At 36.9% G+C, this 20,626-nt stretch overlaps 1 protein-coding gene across 1 annotated transcript; it reads left to right on the forward strand.

The window, feature by feature from the left end:
* Positions 1-479: 479 nt before the first annotated feature.
* Positions 480-19,103, forward strand: LOC129269549 (E3 ubiquitin-protein ligase ZNF598-like). The gene is made up of 6 exons (XM_064105966.1): positions 480-794; positions 10,006-10,251; positions 11,642-11,856; positions 12,813-13,048; positions 14,069-14,120; positions 14,650-19,103. Exons 1-6 carry the CDS (start codon positions 624-626, stop codon positions 16,187-16,189), a joined length of 2,460 nt encoding a protein of 819 aa, XP_063962036.1. The 5' UTR covers positions 480-623; the 3' UTR covers positions 16,190-19,103.
* Positions 19,104-20,626: the final 1,523 nt, after the last annotated feature.

Consider the following 20,626-nt stretch of genomic DNA (forward strand, 5'->3'; position numbering starts at 1 on the left):
ATTAATCGTAAACTATCAATAGTTTTTGGTAAGGATCTCATGTATTCATGTGAAATGTTTAAAGCATTTTCAATAATCTTGTAACCTTAACATCAAATGATGATTATCTCTATATCATCAGTTTCATGATTAAGCTCTGATGATGATGATTTGCAGTGATGATGGTGATGATGAAAATGATGATGATGATGGCCATGATCGGATATCGATAATGATGATGATAATGATGATGATTGATGCAGATGACGTCTGGCCTGAAAATGCTTTGACAATAATTGAAACCCCCTTTATGCGAAAACAAAGTTCATCGCTAATTTCACTTTAAAATATTTTAATCGTATGACATTTGAATTATTTGCAACAAAACAATTGATAATCATATTGTCCCCCCCCCCCCCCCCCCCCCCCCCCCCCGTATGAATATGAGTCACTCTTGTGACACATATTGAAAAAAATAGAAGCTTTGCGCTTATGTAATTGCTTTGGTATGGTCAAAGGTCATCCTTGTACCGGTAAAAATCCACGCACGAGCCAACGTAAGTCGTCATACGTTCACTAGCTGTCGATTCCGATCAATTTAGAAAGTCTCCTTTTTCGATAAGAACAAGAATTCTGCAAGGAAAATGTCGAAAACAACTGATAGTCTGGCATCTACCTGTGTCCTGTGTTGTCAGGAGATCAAGATTTATGCCATAGGGCCTTGTAATCACCCCATCTGTTTCAAGTGTTCTACCAAGATGAGGGTGATCTGTCATCAAATGTATTGTGCAGTGTGCCGCTCTGAAATGCCAAAGGTAGGTAGGAAGTTATTGCTTCGGTCCCATGTGTTTCAATTGGTGTTGGGATATGAATTGCTCAGCTCAGACGCCAGCTGTATCCGGATAGATTAGATGGAACGGCAATTCAGAGGAATTTACAAGTATTTATTTCACAAATCAATTAAAATTATGTTTGATAATATTACATGGCATGAGTATTTGTGATGATAATTGTTTTTTATGAGAATAGACCCTAATTTATTTTTGGTCTGTTGGTTAGTCCCACTCTAGGCGACACCCCAATACTTACCCGTGCTAATAAACTGGGACTCCACTCACGCGCATTTGGGCCGCCCTAGCTTAGAACTAAGCTTTGTTTTACTAAAAAATAAATCTTGTAATGATTCAATAAATGTTACTTAATAAATTAGTACTGTTAAATCGGTACTCACCGGTTCTTTTCTTGAATTTTCTGGCAATTTCCCACGCTTCTGGCTTCAATTCTGCGGCTGTTCCTGTCGCGGTAGACAGCTACATATGCAACTTTATTTATAAATAGAGCGCCCCTTACGATAGTTGTTAAGAACGCGGCCAAATTGTTAGGTTTTTTGCACTGTGTCCAAGGCGTTTTTATTTTGTTTGATTTTTTATTTTTAATAAATATTTTGTTCAATAGCGATTTTTACGTCAAATATTAAATTCATATCACAAAATATTTTTAATTGTAGAAATATATATAATATCATGCAATTATTCATTCTTTATATATTTTATAATAAAATTTATAATTGTTGCGGTCTTTAAAAAAGGATAGTCGATTGATCAGGTGATGACCACACGTATCACGTGATCTGAAAATCAGCTTCATACCGCTTTGATCGCACTCGACGGTGACCGGACTGACTGCCAAAAAAAGATCGAAAAATGACTCAAATGTAAGTTCCCCTTTATTTTATTAAATTCAAATTAGGAATAGGAATATATTTAATGGGCAATCTTTTAATAAATGATAAACAAACGAGGACAAAACTCATATTTTGGGAGTAATATCATACTTGGGTGCAGGAAACAGTACGTTTAGAAGTTCTAACCTGTTTTTAACGCATTGTCGCCTATGAGGTCCATACATGTTAATGTTTGGACCTCATTGGTACTAGGAGTGGTTAGTCCCTTTTGTAATATTTTTTTATTGGCTATGCATTTGCAATCCAATGGCATGGACCACCCAAGGGTTCATTACATGCCGCCGCGCACAGAAAATTCAAGCCCATAGAAGTCGTGTGTTGTGGACCCAAGAAGTGAGATCCCAGCACGCGCGACCCACTAGTTAGAAATCCACTGCCAAACCACTCATGGGATCATTGCATCTCGCGTGCGAAGGATTCATATGCACATGGTGCACGCGAATTTTTCACACCCTTTTTACTAAAATAACTAAGCCATTCCTTTTAAAATAATGTTTCTAATTGTGCTATGACACTTACCGAACCATATGGATCGTTTCTTGTCTTCTCTTTGGTGTGTTTTTAAGAAAAAAAATGCATTTTCTCGTGATCTTCACGTAGATACCGCAGGGTAATTGTGGTTGTAAACTTTTGCTTAAAGAGGGCGCGCGATATTATTCACAAGATGTTTGTTTACGGTTCTGCAGCTTGTACTGCTAGCTGCATTTTAGACGCTCAGCATTATTTTCCTCTTTCTGTTTTTTTTTTGCCGTCAAGCGGTATTTTCTATTGTAGCGCCATCAGCGATGATGAAATGTAAAGAGTCGCCTTGAAATGAAGAAAAATTATGTCACATTAATTCGTTAGTTTGTTTCCTATTTTTTTTCACTTTTTTCTTCTTCCTCATCTATGATCAAAGGTGAATACCTTTTTTTGATATAGATGTTCTAAAAGCTGGACATTTTAAATATTTTGTTCAAGTAAATAAATCAACAGGATAGTAATCAAAATGCGATAGAGCTGCCCGAGCTGAAAATTCTGATACAAGGACTTGAAAATAAAACATTCTGAGCACTTTTTATAACCATGATGAGGAGACCTATATATATATATATATATATATATATATATATATATATGTGTGTGTGTGAAGTTATACATGTACTACAGCTTTGGCAACTCTTTTATTTAAATATTGTGTGAAAGATATATATATATATATATATATATAAAATGCTTGATTTATTTACGCCTATATATATATATATATATATATTTATATATATATATATGTATATGAAATAAGCTAACACGAAAAAAATACGTTTTGGGGACTGTTAAATAAGAATTCATGAGTGGGATAGGTAACTATCTATTCTATTCTTGTTCGTTTTCTATTATTATTTGTGTGTTGTGTTTATTTTTCTTGAAGCACCAAAAGGTGGACATGTCCGCTAAGATATATTAACGAAGTCACCATTATTATCACAAGCTAACGGATCAATTAAAATGTGAGCGTGAAACGTAAGCTTCTTTTTTTCTTAATTCAGTCTTAACGATACTTTTTCATCATATTTTAAAGGTGAATCTCATGATTCAAAATGATAAATGCTTGTCGCACGGGCAGAAATAGCGGGACCAATAGTTATTTTCAATATTCCGAACTGCATTCTGGACGTTGTATAAGCGCCTTTGTATAACAATTAAAAGGGTAGGTCTATTTACCTTACAAATTATGCGAGCGCTGAACTTTTGGACATTTAAACCTCAACAAATGGACATTTTTTAAATATGAACAACATCATAAATGTCACTTACAAAAATGATGCCAGCGTGAAGCTCGCGCTTAGAGTTTTTGATATTGATTACAGGACTGTATCTAAATGAAAAATAATGCGAGGGCATTTGCGCTTAAGATTTAAATTTGGGATTTGAAAAGTCCGACAGATTACCTATACTTTTAAAAGAGGAATGACCTCCAGAATTCAAGCGCAAAGCGCCAGTAGATTTATGTTGAAGTTTAGACCTAGAACAGGGACGTTGAACCTTTATAATCATGAAAAAGATGGTATTTTTATAAATAAAACATGGGAGTCTAATTTTGTTTTAGTGTTAATATTCAGATCTTCAAACTTGACATTTTCCTATCCCCTTCATTATCCCCTCTCCTTCTCCCTTTCCCCATTTTCGTTCTCCCTCCTTTTCTTCTCTCCCTTTCCCTTCCCTTTTTCGCTTTTCCTTTCCCTTCTTTTCTTTCCTTTCTCCCTCCCCTACTCTTTTCTCGCTCTTTCCATTTTTCTTTCCCTCTCCCTTCCCCTCTTCCTTTCTTTTGTTTTCTTTCTATTTTATGGTCTCCTTTTCCCTCTCTCTCCTCTACCTTTCCCCCTCCCCTGATCTGTCTTTTATTGTCTCTCCTTTCCTTTCCCGCCCCCTCCATTCCCTTTCTCGCTTTTTCCTTTCCCTTCTTTTCTTTCCTTTCTCCCTCCCCTATATACTCTTTTCTCGCTCTTTCCATTTTTCTTTCCCTCTCCCTTCCCCTCTTCCTTTCCTTTGTTTTCTTTCTATTTTATGGTCTCCTTTTCCCTCTCTCTCCTCTACCTTTCCCCCTCCCTTTTCCTTTCCCTTTCCCTCTCCTTTTTTGTGCAAACATTAACACGAACATCTTGCTTCCTACACACACACACAAACGCCCGCAATCTAACACACGTAATGCGAAACAATCGGGACATTATCATTTTGTTCATACATATATATGTATATTTTCTCAATGAACATTTTCATCTATTTAAAGCTTTGAAAATTATCAAACAATGATTCCACAGGCGAAATCTCAATGATCATTAGAAAGGTACTTTACCCATTTTCATTTTATGTCATTGTGATTATTCCATACTAAGGCAACATATTTTGGATATAAAAATACGTGAAGGATATGTTCCTCTTCTGTTTTATACTTTAACAGAAAACATTTTGTTCAACCAAATTATGATTTGTATTTCCAAGTTCCATGTAATATTTTCATTGGAAAATCTCTTAAAGGTCAAGTGCACCCCAGAAAAAATTGTTTGAATAAATAGAGAACTATGTTGATTTTTGGTACAATTTCCTATTATGCGCCGACGACTTGAATCGAGAATGTTCGATAGGAAAATTTCGCATTTCGATTGTTGTTTGCGTAATTTCCACCGCAGTACGAAGGATGACTAAGGACGGACCGAGCGAAGTATCCTGGTTGAGATTTGGAGGTAAGCGATAAAAACACTTTAATAAATAATTTATAATTGCTTTTTGAAATAAACTTGATCATACGATCAAGATTAACATAGTGGACAAATATTGAAAGGTTTGGCGTAGTTTAGTCCCTCACATTCGTGTGATGGATGAAAACGTCAAAATGCACTATGAAATCACATGTGTTGTGCGAGGTTAGTATACTAACCTCGCATGTTGTGTGAGTGCTGCCAAACGCGGTTCGTGGTGCGAGGTTAGGTATACTAATAGACAGTAATACTAACCTCGCCATACGTGTGGGCATGGACAACACGTCTTCAACTTAAGTTCAACAGGCGACAGTATGCAGTATTGCATTTTGTAACATTAGGTTTCAGCATACAGATCAACATGAAAATGTCATTCAAATATTATACTGGTAGGTCAAACAAACTTGTGAATAATTTCTGTCTAGTCTAGAATCTAAAAGTCTTCATTATGATTATCATCAAATTAATCATATGATATGGTCCCCAAGTCTGCGCACCTAACAATTTGAGTTAAGATTTGACATGATTTTTTTTTCACAAAATATTTCAAATAATAATATTTCTTATATAATTATGAGTATGTGTACCAAATATCTCATAAAAATTTGAAAGAAATATAGGATTTTCTTGGAAAAAACCTCAAGAACTCATTTTCAGATTGAAAAAAAAAATGGTACCCCATGTCTGTGCACCCATTCACTTTGCACACGATTTGGGGATTTTGATGAGAAAGGCTGTATTTCGAGGCCGTCACATGGAATGCCCAAAATTTATTATTTTTTTCCACCATTTTGAGTCAGATTTTTTAATGATTATCTGTCTGTATATTGCATGTGTAAAGTTTGTGTTCGTTGCGTATCTTCTTTTACTAGAATCGCGCAGATATGCGTGTGTGCAGACAAGGGGGACTGCGCAGACTTGTCTTGTCTTGTCTTGTCTTGGGTTAAGTCGGCATATGCAGACTTATTGCCAACTATTGCAGACATATGCCAACTTTATTGATGTATGTGAGATCACCAAGTAAGCAGGTCACTTGCTAGGTTTTTGATTGAGTTTGGATTTGAAAGAGTCCAATGAGTTTATCAATGTTGTGTCCATGTTTAACTCGTTCCAATCTTTGGTAGTTCGAGGGAAGAAGCTGTATTTATGAGCATCCCTTTTGACTAGCAGACGCTGGAGCTTGATACTATTTCCTCTAGTCTGCCGGGTGGTTTGCTGGATGAAGTTTTGGGGGTTGATGGCAACAAGACCTTTGATTATTTGGAACATTAGGCTCAGTCTACTGTATTTCCGTCTGTCTTCCAATGAGTCCCATTCTAAGGACCGTAACATGGTTGTGACACTACTGGTTCATCTGTAGTTCCCCATACAGAAACAAGCTGCCTTTCTCTGAATGGCTTCTATTTTCTGGGTATCCTTCTTGTAATGGGGATCCCATGCAGGGGAGGCGTATTCCAGGATTAGTCTCACCAACGTTTGGTAGGAAAGTTGTTTTATTTCCTTGGGAGCAGACCAAAAGTTCCTTCTCAGGAAACCGAGAACTCTGGAAGCTTTGGAGCAGACTTTGTTGATCTGGGCGTCCCAGCGCATCCTGTTATCCATTTCAACACCAAGGTAAAAGCATGTAGACACTTCTTGTAGTTTTTGGCCACAGAAGGTATAACCTCTTTCTGTAGGAATCTGTACTGCCTTGGATGGTATTTTCATGATGACACATTTGGCTGGATTGAAGGACATGGCCCAGTTATTCTGCCACTCTTCTAGTTTTGACAGATCGTCTTGGAGGATTTGAAAGTCATTAGAATTTGTGCCAGAAGTGTAAATGACACAATCATCGGCGAACAGCCTTGTCGTTGACAGGAGGCCATCAGGTAGATCATTGATGTACGTAAGAAAAGAAACTCCTGAGAGCACTGGCAACTCCTCGGAGGGAGATCCATTGACCAAGACTGTTTGGGAGCATCCTGTGAGGAAGTGTCTTTCCCACTTTATGAGCGATCCAGTCATGCCATATGATTGGAGTTTTCTCAGTAGTCGTTCGTGTGGAACCTTATCGAACGCTTTGGCAAAGTCTAGGAAAGCTACATGTACAGACTTTCCTTTCTCAAGAGCATTTGTTATGTCATGGATAGTAAGTACTAATTGGGTGGTAGTAGAACGTTTTGCTCTAAAACCATGTTGGTTGTCAACCAGGATTTCATGCATTTCCAAATGCTTCACAATATGGGAATGTACAATGTGTTCGAGGATCAATGATACTCCTCTATAATTATTTGGATCTGACTTGTCCTCTTTAAAGATAGGACAAATATTAGCCCTTTTCCACTGTAAAGGTACATAGCCCTCATTTATTGAGGACTGATTATACTGATATATATCAGTTAAAATTGGGGTTATTTCATTTGCTACCATTTTAAAGAGCCACGGAGGAAGGTCATCTGGTCCAGATGCCTTGTTAGGATTAATGTTCTGTAGTTGTTTAAGTACTCCAGATTCACTAATAACAAGTTTTTGTATTTCTGGTAGTTGAGTAGAGATTAGTGGTACATTTGTTACATCTTCTTTTGTGAAGTTGCTTACAAATACCTTGCTAAGAAGCACAGCTTTCTCTTTATCAGCACTTATTATTTTATTATTGATTAGAAAGTCATCAATACCAGTACTTTCTTTCTTTAATTTTGCAAATATAGACCAAAAAACCTTTGGGTTTTCTTTTAGTGACATTAGTAAATTGTCTGTTATATACTCTGATTTAGATTTATTTAATTCTTTTCTAATTACATTGCAAAACTTTTTGAAGATATCCCAATCTTTGGGTAAAACAAATCTCTTTGCTTTATTATACAATCTCTGTTTTTTCCTACACATTCTCCTGTGTGTTCTTGTGAACCATGGTAAATTTTGTCTATTAGAAGCCAACTTTACTGGTACATGGTCCTTCATTATGGATTTCAGCTCTTTTTCCAACTTATCCCATTTATCCTGCGTTGAGCAGGGGGAACTTGCCATACTCTGGTCTCTAGTAGGAGTCTAGACAGAAATTATTCGCAAGTTTGTTTGACCTAACACTACCAGTCATACAATATTTGAATGACATCTTCATGTTGATCTGTGTGTATGCTTAAACCTACAAAATGCAATAGGCCTACTGTCACCTGGCTTCTGAAAAAAAAGTAGATAATAATGGTGATGCAGGCAGCCTAAAATGCCAGCCATTGTTTTTACATGCACCTGTGATTTTATTTTTGTTCAACTGCACCGTCCAGCACAAGCACCAGACACACAATTCGCCTGTATTAATCTTCAAGTGTGGAGAACACGGTCTACCCTGAAGAAGAAGTAATGCAGCCCTTGCCTTATCCGCTGTTTCAAAGGACTTAAAAAAAAAACATTTTATGATTTTTTTCAGTCCTCCTCCTACACAGACAGATGTCGGCCATTGGGCTCGTAATGGTAGAGGTTTACCGACGCGTAACTGCTGTGTCTATGGAGAGAAGGGTGCACTAACGCACTCTCCTCGTTATCGATTACTGCATAATTATCCCTTTCGATGGACAATAAAGGGCGCAAGAATTAAAGAAAAATGATAATGAATATAATCAGCTTACCACCTCTCTGAAATATGTGCTGGAAAATACTGAATTTTTATGACAAACACACAGGATCAGGTTCTTTCTTTGATCGTTCGTCGTCATTTTTTTAATACAGCTTGATTATATGAACACACCAGTCAATCACCTTCGCGTTACCTTTTTCCCCCTCACACTGGTAAACAGGAATAACAAAGTGATTCATTATAATTTTTTAAACATATTTTAAAAAGTAATCTAAATGTATATTGATAATAATTGAAGAAATCTTAAATATTAAGACTTTTTTGGTTGCTGATAAGCAAAGTTGTAAATTTCAGTCCTAAAAAGTATAAAGAAAATAAATAAATAATAAAATAATGTAGGAGTTTATTTTGAAAAGTTAACTAAACCTTTGCTCTCATTACTTCTACATTGAATCCTTTATTCATCTCATGCCCTACATTCTTATCTCATGCTCCACATTCCCTCTTCACTGCCATCCTTTCATCTCCTGCTTAGCATTCCTTATATAATACTTTTGCAATATTCTTTTCTTCATGTTTATTCCATGGTTCAGTTGATTTACCCTGAATGGCTTAACCTTTAGTAAAAGTAATGTTTATCCATAGAAGCTCATTTATATTCATTTGGAAGCCTTTTATATTCATGTACTTCTTTTGTATACAAATTATCTTATTTGAATATTTATTGTTGAAGAAATTTTTCATGCAAAAATGAAATAAACCCTGAGGTTGAGGTTGGTACACCACCTCCAGGCAGATCACCACAGGCAATCAAATCGTGTCTCGTTTAACTCTGTAGGGATATACCACGCCCTTATGCTTGCCCAAGGCCACCCTACAATAATAATCAATAGGACTGTGCACTTCCTAGTTCAAGTCTTTTCATCAATGATAAGTACTGAATCAAATATATGAGAAATCAAATTATTTCCTGTGGCAATGATTAACGCAAGCTTGAGGATGATTGTACAAACTTGGGCATGAGAACTTATTATTTACTTTGCAATTCACACAACAAATTGCTTGACTGCTACTGCCTGCATTGCCACTAAGATGTTCAATTTGCATTGTATATCTTCAGGTTGTACTATTGAAATAAAAAATCTTTTTCTTATGATGTCACAAACATGAAGTATAATGCTCACTTGAGTGAAAGCGTCCATGTCATGTCCTAATAAACCAGTTTCATAACATTTGCTCCTAGACAGTCACATTACGCCAAACATAAATTCTGAACTTCAAACCTAACACTTGCCTTTAACCTTAATCTTCATGTCATTCAAACAAAATACCACATCACAACACTACCCTATCCTTATTTCTTCAGAGGAATTAGCGGAGGAGCAGTTGTCACGGGAAATTCCTGTCACATTACCACTATAACACACATTTTATTTATCATAAAAACCTGTAACTATAACATTGTTTTATTTTCAATCTCTTTGTAGGCCATATTCACCAACAAGTTGCATCCTTTTGATGGGATCATCTCTCACAAGTTTCCCAACGATCGCAAGAGTGGCATCTTCTTTGGTACCACTCGCATTCAGGAGGAGTATCGTAAAATCGTGGCCAACAAGTGTCAGATCTGTGGCATCAAGCGTGAACCAGATGACAACTTCAGGAAGCTTCAGGAGCACATGCGAAAAGAACATGAACTCTTCTCTTGTCAGCTTTGTGTTGATCATATTAAGGTAACTGCGTGTCTAATGAACAGAGTTGGCTTAATTAGATCTATGCCTAAGCGGAAGCAGCTGATTAAAATGATGATCATGATCATGGTAGTGGTGGTGGTAGAGAGGATGGAGAATGATGATGATAGTAATGATGACGACGACGATGATGATCGATGCTGATGAGGATTACGATGATGGTGATGATGTTGATGAGGATGGTTATACTCACATTGTCCTTTTGAAAGAAAAATAAAAACATTTAGAGAGAAGGTGCTAGGTGTCTTCATTCAGGAAATCACAATCAAACTTTGATAAAGAATAGACAGCCACTACCTTTTTTGTAAGATGGGTTTATAAGATGAATCTGTGATATGATTTATATTATTGATCCTTTACCAAAGCTTTGGGGAAACCTTAAAGGACAAGTCCACCCCAACAGAGAGTTGACTTGAACAAAAAGAGAAACATCCAACGAGTATAACACTGAAAATTACATTGAAATCGGTTGTAACATTAGAAAGTTATGACATTTTTAAGTTTCACTTAATTTCACAAAACAGTTACATGCACATCCTGGTCTGTATGCAAATGTGGGGACTGATAACATCACTCACTCACTATTTCTTTTGTATTTCATTATATGAAATATTATTTATTCCCATTATCTCCTCATTGTCCGTTGAAACAAATTTTCATTCCTCCCTGAACACATGGAATTACCATCGCCTTAACAGTCAAGTTTGTTCTTATTGTCAAATCTGTAAAAATTGAAGTATTGTGTATTTCAAACAATAAAAACACAAGAAATAGTGAGTGAGGGACATCATCGACTCTCTTTTGCATGTCATTGAGTTGTGCATATAACTGTTTCGTGAAAATAAGCAAAACTTTAAAATGTCATAACTTTCTTAATTTACATCAGATCTTGATGAAATTTTCAGCGTTATGCTTGTTTGATTTTTCTCTATTGATTCAAATTAAATATTTATGGGGTGGACTTGACCTTTAAGCCTCCACCTGTAGCTAAAGTTTTCTGGTTCCCATCATTGTTACCAATGATTATAAAAAGTGCCTGTTACTTATGGTTATACTCTTGATTGTAGAATGCTTTAACTCATTACACTTTCACACAGTCATAATACGCAAAATATAACTATTGTAAAAGCAAGGGGATTATTGTTCAAATGAAAATTCAAAAAATTTGATAATGAACTTCCCAGAAGTTTAACATTCTTTATATTATTTAATCCCAATTTCCCCCTTCAAATCTTCGCATTTCAAGTATTCAAAGTATTCCTCACATTTTCAAGTTTTATGAATATGTGTGTGTTCTGTACCATTGTGTTTCCTTGTTTTGCTCAAATGAAAATGAAGGACTTACCAATGATACTTTTTCTTTCTAAATCAGGTGTTGCCATCCGAGCGTAAGTTTTACACTCGCAAGGAGCTAGCTTTTCATCGTCGTTCTGGAGACCGAGACGATACCTCGTACCGTGGCCATCCTCTTTGTGAATTCTGTGATGATCGTTACTTTGACAATGATGAGCTTCATCGCCACCTGCGCAAGGATCATTACTTCTGTCATTTCTGTGAGACCGATGGTGTGACCAATGAATACTATGGGTGAGGAACTATTTCATTGTAACCTGCCACCCCTAAACCAGCAATAATTTGCCCAAAATAAAATTTTAAGATTTTCATTGAGCTTGAAAAAACATATCCTAATGTTATCAAAATTAAGCCACACAAGTACTGTATATGTAAAAGAAATTCAAAGAATAAGGAGAATACAAGGTTTGAAGTTTAGGGGTAACTCGAGCATGAGAATTGCGCAATGTGCAATCAGCAATATAGTTGAAGCTTCCAAGTGGTTCAAAAAGAGTGTTGTCAATCGAATCCTTATATCTTGTCTTTTATTTAACTTTACAAGTTCAAATTTTGATAGTATGAAATTACTTTTGTGGCTATTAACAGAGAGCCTTCCCTGGCGACTTTGTGTTGGTTTTAAGTTGGGGGGGGTCACAATTCATGATTCAAAGTTCAATCATGGACAATGTTTATAATCGTATGCCTAATGTTTCATTATAATGTCAGATTTTGAGGAAAGAGGTAGGAATGATTTCAACAGTTATGTAATGAATTCAAAACTTGTTCTTTTATCACTGAATCTCTATGGTACATTGCCAATTCGTCTACTGCCAACTCGTCCACTCACCACATGGTCTACTTTCATTTAGCCTAATGCCATTCCGTCCACCAACATTTCGTCTAACAACCATTTAGTCCAATCATTACTTCGTCAAATCACCATTTTGTGTATGACCATTTTGTCTTTTATATACCTTTTGGTATATGGCCTAATGGCCATTGGACCAACTGGTTATTAGACGGAATGGCATTAGACTAAATGAAAGTAGACCATGTGGTGAGTGGACGAACTGATGGTAGACCAAATGATAGTAGACAAGTTGGCAATTGGACGAATTGGCATTAGACGAATTGAAAGAGTTTTCACTATTTCATGTGTCCAGATGAATTGATGCCACAATTGATTTTGCCTTGTGTCTCTCTGATCTCAGTGAATACGAAGACCTGGAGGACCATTTCCGCTCGGACCACTTTCTCTGCGAAGAAGACAAATGCCATACTGAGAAGTTTCTTGGCGCGTTCCGGACCGAGATCGATCTCAAGGCTCACAAGGCTAAGTGCCACTCTGGAAAAATGACCAAGATGCAAGCTAAGCAGACTAGACAGGTGGATGTAGAGATCAATCTACCATCAAGGCAGAGAGACTATCCACGGGGACAGAGAGATGGTGGGTAGCCAACTGCTTCAAATATTTACTCTGAGTGGTTACTAAATTTTCATTCTTCAATGAAATCAAATAATTCTGTAGCTTAGAAAACCACCCCTGAACCCGTGCAAATCTTTGTAAATCCCTTAAAAAGACAGGGTGCTACATAACTTTTTAGAAAACCGGGCAAGTAAATTTTTAAATAGTTGGAATATACTTGCCAAAAAATCTATTTCACTTGCCCGAAAAAATCCTTGAAAAAAAAGTTTTACCTCTTCAAAAGAAAGTTTTGCGGTTTTATAAACCATTGACCCTTTTCTCTCTTTTGACATGAACTGATCTACCTTGTTATTGCATTTCTTTTTCCAAAGTGATTTTATCTTGCCTGCCATGACCAAAATTAGGGTCAATATCATATCATATATTATCGAACCTAATTTTGGTCATTCTACTGTGAGAATTTTGCTTTCTACTGTGTGAATTTTGCTTGCCCAATTCGGGCAAGTAGTTTTGGTCTTTACTTCAAAAGACTTGCCCGACTCTAACTTTTACTTGCCCCGGGCAATCGGGCAAGTGCATATGTAGCACCCTGAAAAGATATTAGTGGCTACATGTATATGTGAACAAATGTTAGCATGTTAATATTTGTCTTTTCTTGTTTGTATCCCAATGTTAGGAAGAATCCTAACTTGTGTTGAAGGCAAATATGAAAAAAACAATTCTTTTAGCTACAAAATAACACATTTACAGCAAGAAACTTTTTTTCTCATGTAAAACCCTTTGTTACCTATAAAGAACTCACAAAGTATCTCTGTATTTACACATACGTTAGCATGGACTAGATTGAATAATTGCTGGGAAGGACCGGCCAAACTTGATGTTTCAGCAATATACATACCAAAAAGTTTAGTTTGGTGGTCCTTGCCAGGAGTGGGAAATGCATGGTGTACCATAAATAAAGCCTTTACATTTTAATTTGTTCTCCACCATGGAAACCTTCAGCAGATATTCATTGAATTTTAATCTTTGTGTTTCTTTTAGGTGCTCATGGTGGTGGAGCTAGAGGTGGAAGAAACAGATATCCAAAAGTCAGGTATGAAAGCCATTTTTTGCAGCACAAATGTACATGTCATGCTTATTGATATACAGTGCCTTGTAACGTAAAAGAAATATTTTATTACATGACTAATTGTGCTCTCAGAATGCATGAGTTATGATCGATAGCTTGATCCCGGCTTTAATGTCGACCGGGGGCTTAGACTTATTTACACTGATATCACTCAAAGCTGAATAATACCAATATTTATAGCACCAGTCTTATTTCAACTTCAGTGTTACAGGCATGAATGATGCAATGACTGATGGATCCTAAGCTAAGGAATTTATCATCCGTCGCCTTGCCTATACCTTATGTTATTATTAAACAAATGTGAACTCAAATAATGTAAACCCAATATAAACCTGGTAATTTTAATCCAAATGAAATCCAAGTATTTAACTCATCAATCCAAATACATGTACCGTTCTATCATGAATATTGTTTGGAGCTGATATCTTGCTTTTTTTGATACCGTGTATTTGTTGATCCTTTGTGACATATGCTGTTTCTGCATTACTTCCAGAACCTCCAGAGACACAGAAATGGCAATTGAAGCATCCCTGGAAACAGCGCATAGAGAAGCAGTGCAACGGCAAGATGAACGGAAAAAGAAAATTGTGGTTAAAGCGAAAAAAGAGGAAAGGAGAACTCGTGGTATTGGACGCCGAAGACCAGGTTCTCCAGTAGATTCCTTACAACCCAAAACAGAGACGAAGAATAGACTGGTTGTTGAGGAAGACAAAGAAAATGAAATTTTAAAGCCTGGTGGCGGCATTGACCCGATATCCAATGCAGATACTAAAGCTTCAAATATTGATAAGAAAGCACCAGATTTAGCTGACTTTCCCACATTGGCTGAACCTAGCCAACCTTTTCAGATGGGAGGAAAGTGGGCTACAGCATCCCACCAGACTCAAGACGATTTCCCGTCTCTAGGAAATGGAGATGGTACCGTTAATAATATTCCTTTAAACACAGCTCCATCATTTGGGTTTTATAGTTCGTTACTTGGAAACAACGCCGCTCCAGTATCATCAACAGTGGAAGCTAGGCAAACTGTCCCACGGAGAGCAGATGATGATGCAGAATTCCCTACTCTGAGTTCGATTGCTAGTTTGCTAGGTGGAAATCAGAAAAAGAATAAAACAAAGAAAAATAAAAATAAACAGCCTCCAGTTAGTACTGCAAATCAAGACTCCAAGGTCATGAATTATAGTTCAGCAATGGAAACTAGTGGGAAGGGAAATAAAAGTGAGAAAAGCAATGTTGATGCCAAGGTGAAATTAGCGACGGAGAAGCCAGCAACTTCAGTTCCCTCCAAACCAACAACCATTATTGATCCTAGTGCATCCTCGGTGTCTTCGGATTCCTCCAATTCAAGACCTCCTCCAGGTTTTGCCGCCTTTTCTTTGATGTCATCATCTAGTGTCCATGCACCACCTCCTGGTTTCTCTACATCTTCTGTCGCTAAGCCTCTTCCACCTGGTTTCTCTTCCCTACCAGCCTCTACGACATCAGGACCAGAGTTTGTTCAGCCTCCAAACTTCAAGCAGCGGAACCGAGATCTTGTGGCCAAGATCCAAGGCTTCTGCTTCGACGATGACGAATTGTTCGGTCAGTTCAAACAGGATTCTGGCGAGTTCCGTCAGGGTATGATCCCTGCCCATGAATATTACCGTCGCTGCATGCAAACTCTCTCAGAAGAAAACTTCCAAAGTGTATTCCACGAGTTGGTCACTCTTCTTCCAGATCTGGCGAAGCAGCAGGATCTCCTTGCGGCTCACAACGATTACAAGGCTGCCAAGAGACAGGCCCCGAAAGACACCGTCTTGAAGATCAGCAACGCTAAACCTTCAAAATCAAGTTCTAAAGCATGGAAGTCGTCTACGGGTAAGACGGAGAGTAGCACTGTGTGCTCTGTCTGTTCTCAAATTGTTCTTGCCAAAGATCTAGCAGAACATATGAATGTCCATGATGACTTTCCTGCTCTGTCATCGAGCAAGTCATCGAGGCCAGTTCCGACACCAGCATGGAGTGCTCCCTCGTGGGGCAGGGGAAAATGAACTTGCATATAAATTTGATTATCTCTGACTTCAATCATACACTTGTAACCCTGAGAGCACTTCTATTACAGTAACTTTTTTATTCGGTTTTAGTTTACCTTTAAATTTCTTTTATTTCTTTTCTTTGTTTCTTTATTTCCCCTTCATTTTCATACCACTTGTTCTTGTTTTGTTTTACCATGGTTTTCAACCAATGAAATAATTTGTACATATGTATGGACATCAAAGAAATATCTTGGTGTAAGTATGTTTTCCCATGAATAATGCAACTGGTTTCTTTAGTGTAAGAATGCGTGTAGTATAGCTCGGTTGACACTTGCACGCAGTGTGGTTCCCGCATAGTTTGCGCACACAAACTCATCCGGGCCAATGCGCGAACTGTGCGTGCCAGCTTGCCGGCAGGTGAGTGCCAGTGTGTGAAATGCATGCCAAAATTTTCAACATGTTGAAAATTTTGGCATACATTACAAATTTGTGAACTGTTCTTGAACTATGTGCAACCAATGCTCAACCTAGTCGTGCCACTGCGTGACACCGAAATATAAATTTTGTGGCGCAAAAAATAGTAGGCACACCCCCAGGGTAGTCGCACGCAGTTCACGACTAGTTCATAACAGGGTCACATACTTTGCGCATAGTCTAAGCTAAGTTCTCGCATAGTTCGTGAATGATATGCGCAAAAATATGAATACAGAACATGTGATCAGAGAAGTCGTCCTAATCAACGAACGTAGAGGGTGTCAACACCAGAACGTTGGAATATTTAAATTTACGCTAGATAAGTCACAGAATAGGGTGTCGAGAATATTTGCTGAAAGCACGTCGGGACAGTGCGTGAAGTATGCGCAAACATGTCATGAACGTGTCGGGGACAATGCATGAATTGATATAGCCAAGTCGTGCCATAAATTGTCCTGCTCTGGCACACAATAATGCGGGCACCATCGTGCGTGCAAGTGTCAACCGGGCATATGGGTTGATTTTTCTTTTACTGTTATCTGAAACACATGGGTGGTATTCTGTTAAATAATTTAACCTAGGTTTAATCCGAAACTAAACATGAATGAATGCTAAATTTCATCTTTCTCCGTATTCATGACTACCATTTAATAAATTTCAATAGAGACTCATCATATTAATCTCATTTCACAGCACAATAACTTTTTGACATCTTTCTGCTGCAGGATTTGAACAATATTTAATACCAGGTGAGTGAGTTGAGAAATGGCACTCCATAAAAGATGTAGTCAATCAAGGGTTAACTAAACAATTGATAGTATTAGAATACCACCTATGGTGAGCAGGAAAAGAATAGATTGGTTTACCTTAAGTTTCAGGTGTTCCTATTTTTTAAGAGGGTGAGGGTGTATTTGACTTTCATTAAGCTTGTCTTTGAAGATTACTCCTTTGAAACTTACAACTTTTAGGACTTCTTCGTGTTCATCTTAAAACTTCAACCCCACCGTAATCAAGTTGAGGCTATATGCAAACTATTGCATCGAGCCTCAGTTGATCGCACTGTATTTTGTGCTTACCGTGGTGCATGTGCACTGAGGGTTTTATATTTGGGAGCTTACCTTGCCGCTGTTACAATGTGCACACATAGTAGAATAGAGCAATTTTTAAAACAAAATTATTGTGTAGATTCAAACAATTTCAGACTCTGCATTTTTCTTACTTTTCCTCTCCCTTATGCTCAAGGTAGATGTGCAATTCAAGATGCAAGGAATGTAGATGGTTGAGATACAGTGTACTGTACTCTCAATTAGTTTTCTTCTATTTATTTTGTTTAGATCATCTCATTAGCCTTGGCAAATCAATGGTGCGACGCAAGTTTTTAGTGCTTTATTTATGACATTGGTTCTTGTCAGTACCTGGATGTGTGTTGGAATCAGTGTTTGAAAAGACACTATTACAACACTTTTAAGATGGGGGGTGCTAATCTAGCCCCCCCCCCCTACTCTGACGTTTTTCACAATAACTTCACCATACAAACTCATTTCTCTCACATTTCATGCATATTTTTTGACATTTTTTGTGTGTGTGTTGATCAAGTATACATTTCTGGGCTCATGGTATATTTTTTGTAACCTGTCACAGAAAAAAAAGTATGTTTTCATCATGTGGTTTGTTAAAAATATTGTTTCCAAAGCATCTCCCTATTTCTCATTAGATCAAAGACTTTGCTTATGCTGATAATGTTCCCATACAGAAAAAACAGATTGAAAATTAATAATTCCTAGAGAATGAACAATACATAGGAAACTAAGCTCAATGCTTCCTTTTAGATAGTGGCCATGTGGTTCTGGCTCTCACCTTTGAGTCAGAGGGGTCGCGGGTTCGAATCCCTGCCTTGATATTTCCTTCAGCAAGAAATCTATCCTCAACATGAGACACTCAACCCAGTCTGGGTTACCCAGGTGAAGTAAATGGGTACATGACAGGAATTTATTCCTTAAAACAATAGTTGAACTGTTAAAGCAAGGGTAATTATGCTGCAGTAGAGCACTATATTAAGCATGAATGATGATTATTATCATACATGTATGAAAGTAGATATGATTTTATCATGAAGCAATAAAGTACCTATTTAATATATTACTTTAAGGTAGAATGTTTATGTTGCAACTACATGCAGTGACTACCTATTATTATTATGTTAAAAAAATTATTCATTGCTGTAAATTCTATTATATTTCATCCTAGCTGGATGGTTTTTTTTTTTTGGGGGGGGGGTGAGAATTTGATGTTTTATGTTTTAACTGATGTATCTTTACAAGTATGTAATATCTGTACAATGGTCACAGGTATGCAACTAGAAACTTGTTCTATTTTTAAAAACTTTCTGCACTGTAAATCATATATTTGTGATGTATCGGTTACATTGTTTATTAAAGATAATTGGAAAAAGAAATTATCCTTTGGTTTTGTCCTTTGATGGTCCTCTAAAAATAACTTTGTGAAACCGTGAGTCATGAAAAATGGAATGCAGAACAGGCTTCAGGTGAATTTGAGAATGATGTGTATCAAGATCGAGTATCCTGGGGAGCATTTCATCAACATTTTTGACAACTTCCCTTGAATTTGATTGGCTGAGAAACACTGTTTCTATGGTAACTGTCAGATAAACCGGGACTTGTCAGATATAATGTCCGATATATTCTTTTGTGAAATTCTCCAGAGTAGTCTACTTCCTCTTTTTTTTGTAATATTTTCTTTTTTTTTGTGGGGGGGGGGGGGGGAGGGAATGCAATCTCCTCTCTCATTCCATCATTGTATTGGCATTTACACACCCGCAAACTGTCACCAGTTAAAAAGTAGGGACTATCCAGAGAGAGAGCATCACTTTATCCTATTTTTGTGAAAAATCTGTATTAACCCTATGTAACCGTGCTATTTTGAAATTGCATATAGCCCAGGAGGGCACAAAACACCCCCAACCCCCCCACCACATCTCATACTTGACAAAAATTTACACGCACACCACCCATGACGTTATCTCTGCAATTCAATTGTACCAAAGTTATTCAAATTTATTTTTTGATTAATTATGCTAATTAATGCATAAAATCATAATTTGGCTGTAAATCTTTGAATATGGTCACAAAACTACTAGATTTTGGTCTGGATACTCTTTTTAGGATTGTTATCAAATGCATGTATGAAAAATGGCAATATCAATTTTTTTTCCTCATGTATTTCATTGTTTTTTTTAAATATCTTGTGTATTTCTTTTTAATTTAAACTTTGTTTTTCAATGTTTTTTCGATGGAAATTGTTGGAAACACTATTTAATTTATATATAACATAAAATCCATTGCTTTTAATCATTAAAAATATAAATAATGATACATTTATGAATTTTGGCTACATACAAAATTTACTTTGGATTTGTATATGAAATCATGTTTTTGAACAATTTTGGGTCTTACATGCACTTACACAATGTTACATAACTTTGAAACCATGTACCCCCACATTGCAAATTTGGTCTTAAAAGTTTCACAAGACTTGAAGGAAAAAGGTCATCGCAGTGTGATCTTTTCGTAATAAAAAAATGTTCAGGGGGCTGTTTTATCCCCCCCACCCCAGGCTGGATAGGGTTAAACTTTATCTCCTTTGAAATTTTGAACCACTTGGTAAACTATCTTCCTCTCTCTGAATAATTTCATGTAGTTCAGTTGACTGTTTTTCTAAATTATTATTTGTCATTGTGTATATGTGACCATCCTGTTAAATAAACTGAAATAATAGTTCTTCCTTCTTCACACCTTGTACATGTATTTGTTTCTCTCCTTTCTCACTACCATAATATAGAAATAGCTATTCTATCTGTCTCACCATCCCCTTCTCTTGACCAGATTCTCTGACCTGAGGGCCTGTTGCAGAAAGAGTTGTAATCAAATGCAACTCGACTTTCAACCAATGAAATGCGTG

This window comes from Lytechinus pictus, chromosome 10, assembly GCF_037042905.1.
Source record: "Lytechinus pictus isolate F3 Inbred chromosome 10, Lp3.0, whole genome shotgun sequence".
Classification (NCBI taxonomy): Eukaryota; Metazoa; Echinodermata; class Echinoidea; order Temnopleuroida; family Toxopneustidae; genus Lytechinus; species Lytechinus pictus.

Bases quoted from the DNA above. Each gene is read 5' to 3' on its own strand.
- LOC129269549 (XM_064105966.1), top strand. From the start codon at position 624: ATGTCGAAAACAACTGATAGTCTGGCATCTACCTGTGTCCTGTGTTGT. The intron at 11,857-12,812 runs GTGAGGAACTAT...CTCTGATCTCAG, and splicing joins GTGACCAATGAATACTATGG to TGAATACGAAGACCTGGAGG. The intron at 14,121-14,649 runs GTATGAAAGCCA...CATTACTTCCAG, and splicing joins AACAGATATCCAAAAGTCAG to AACCTCCAGAGACACAGAAA.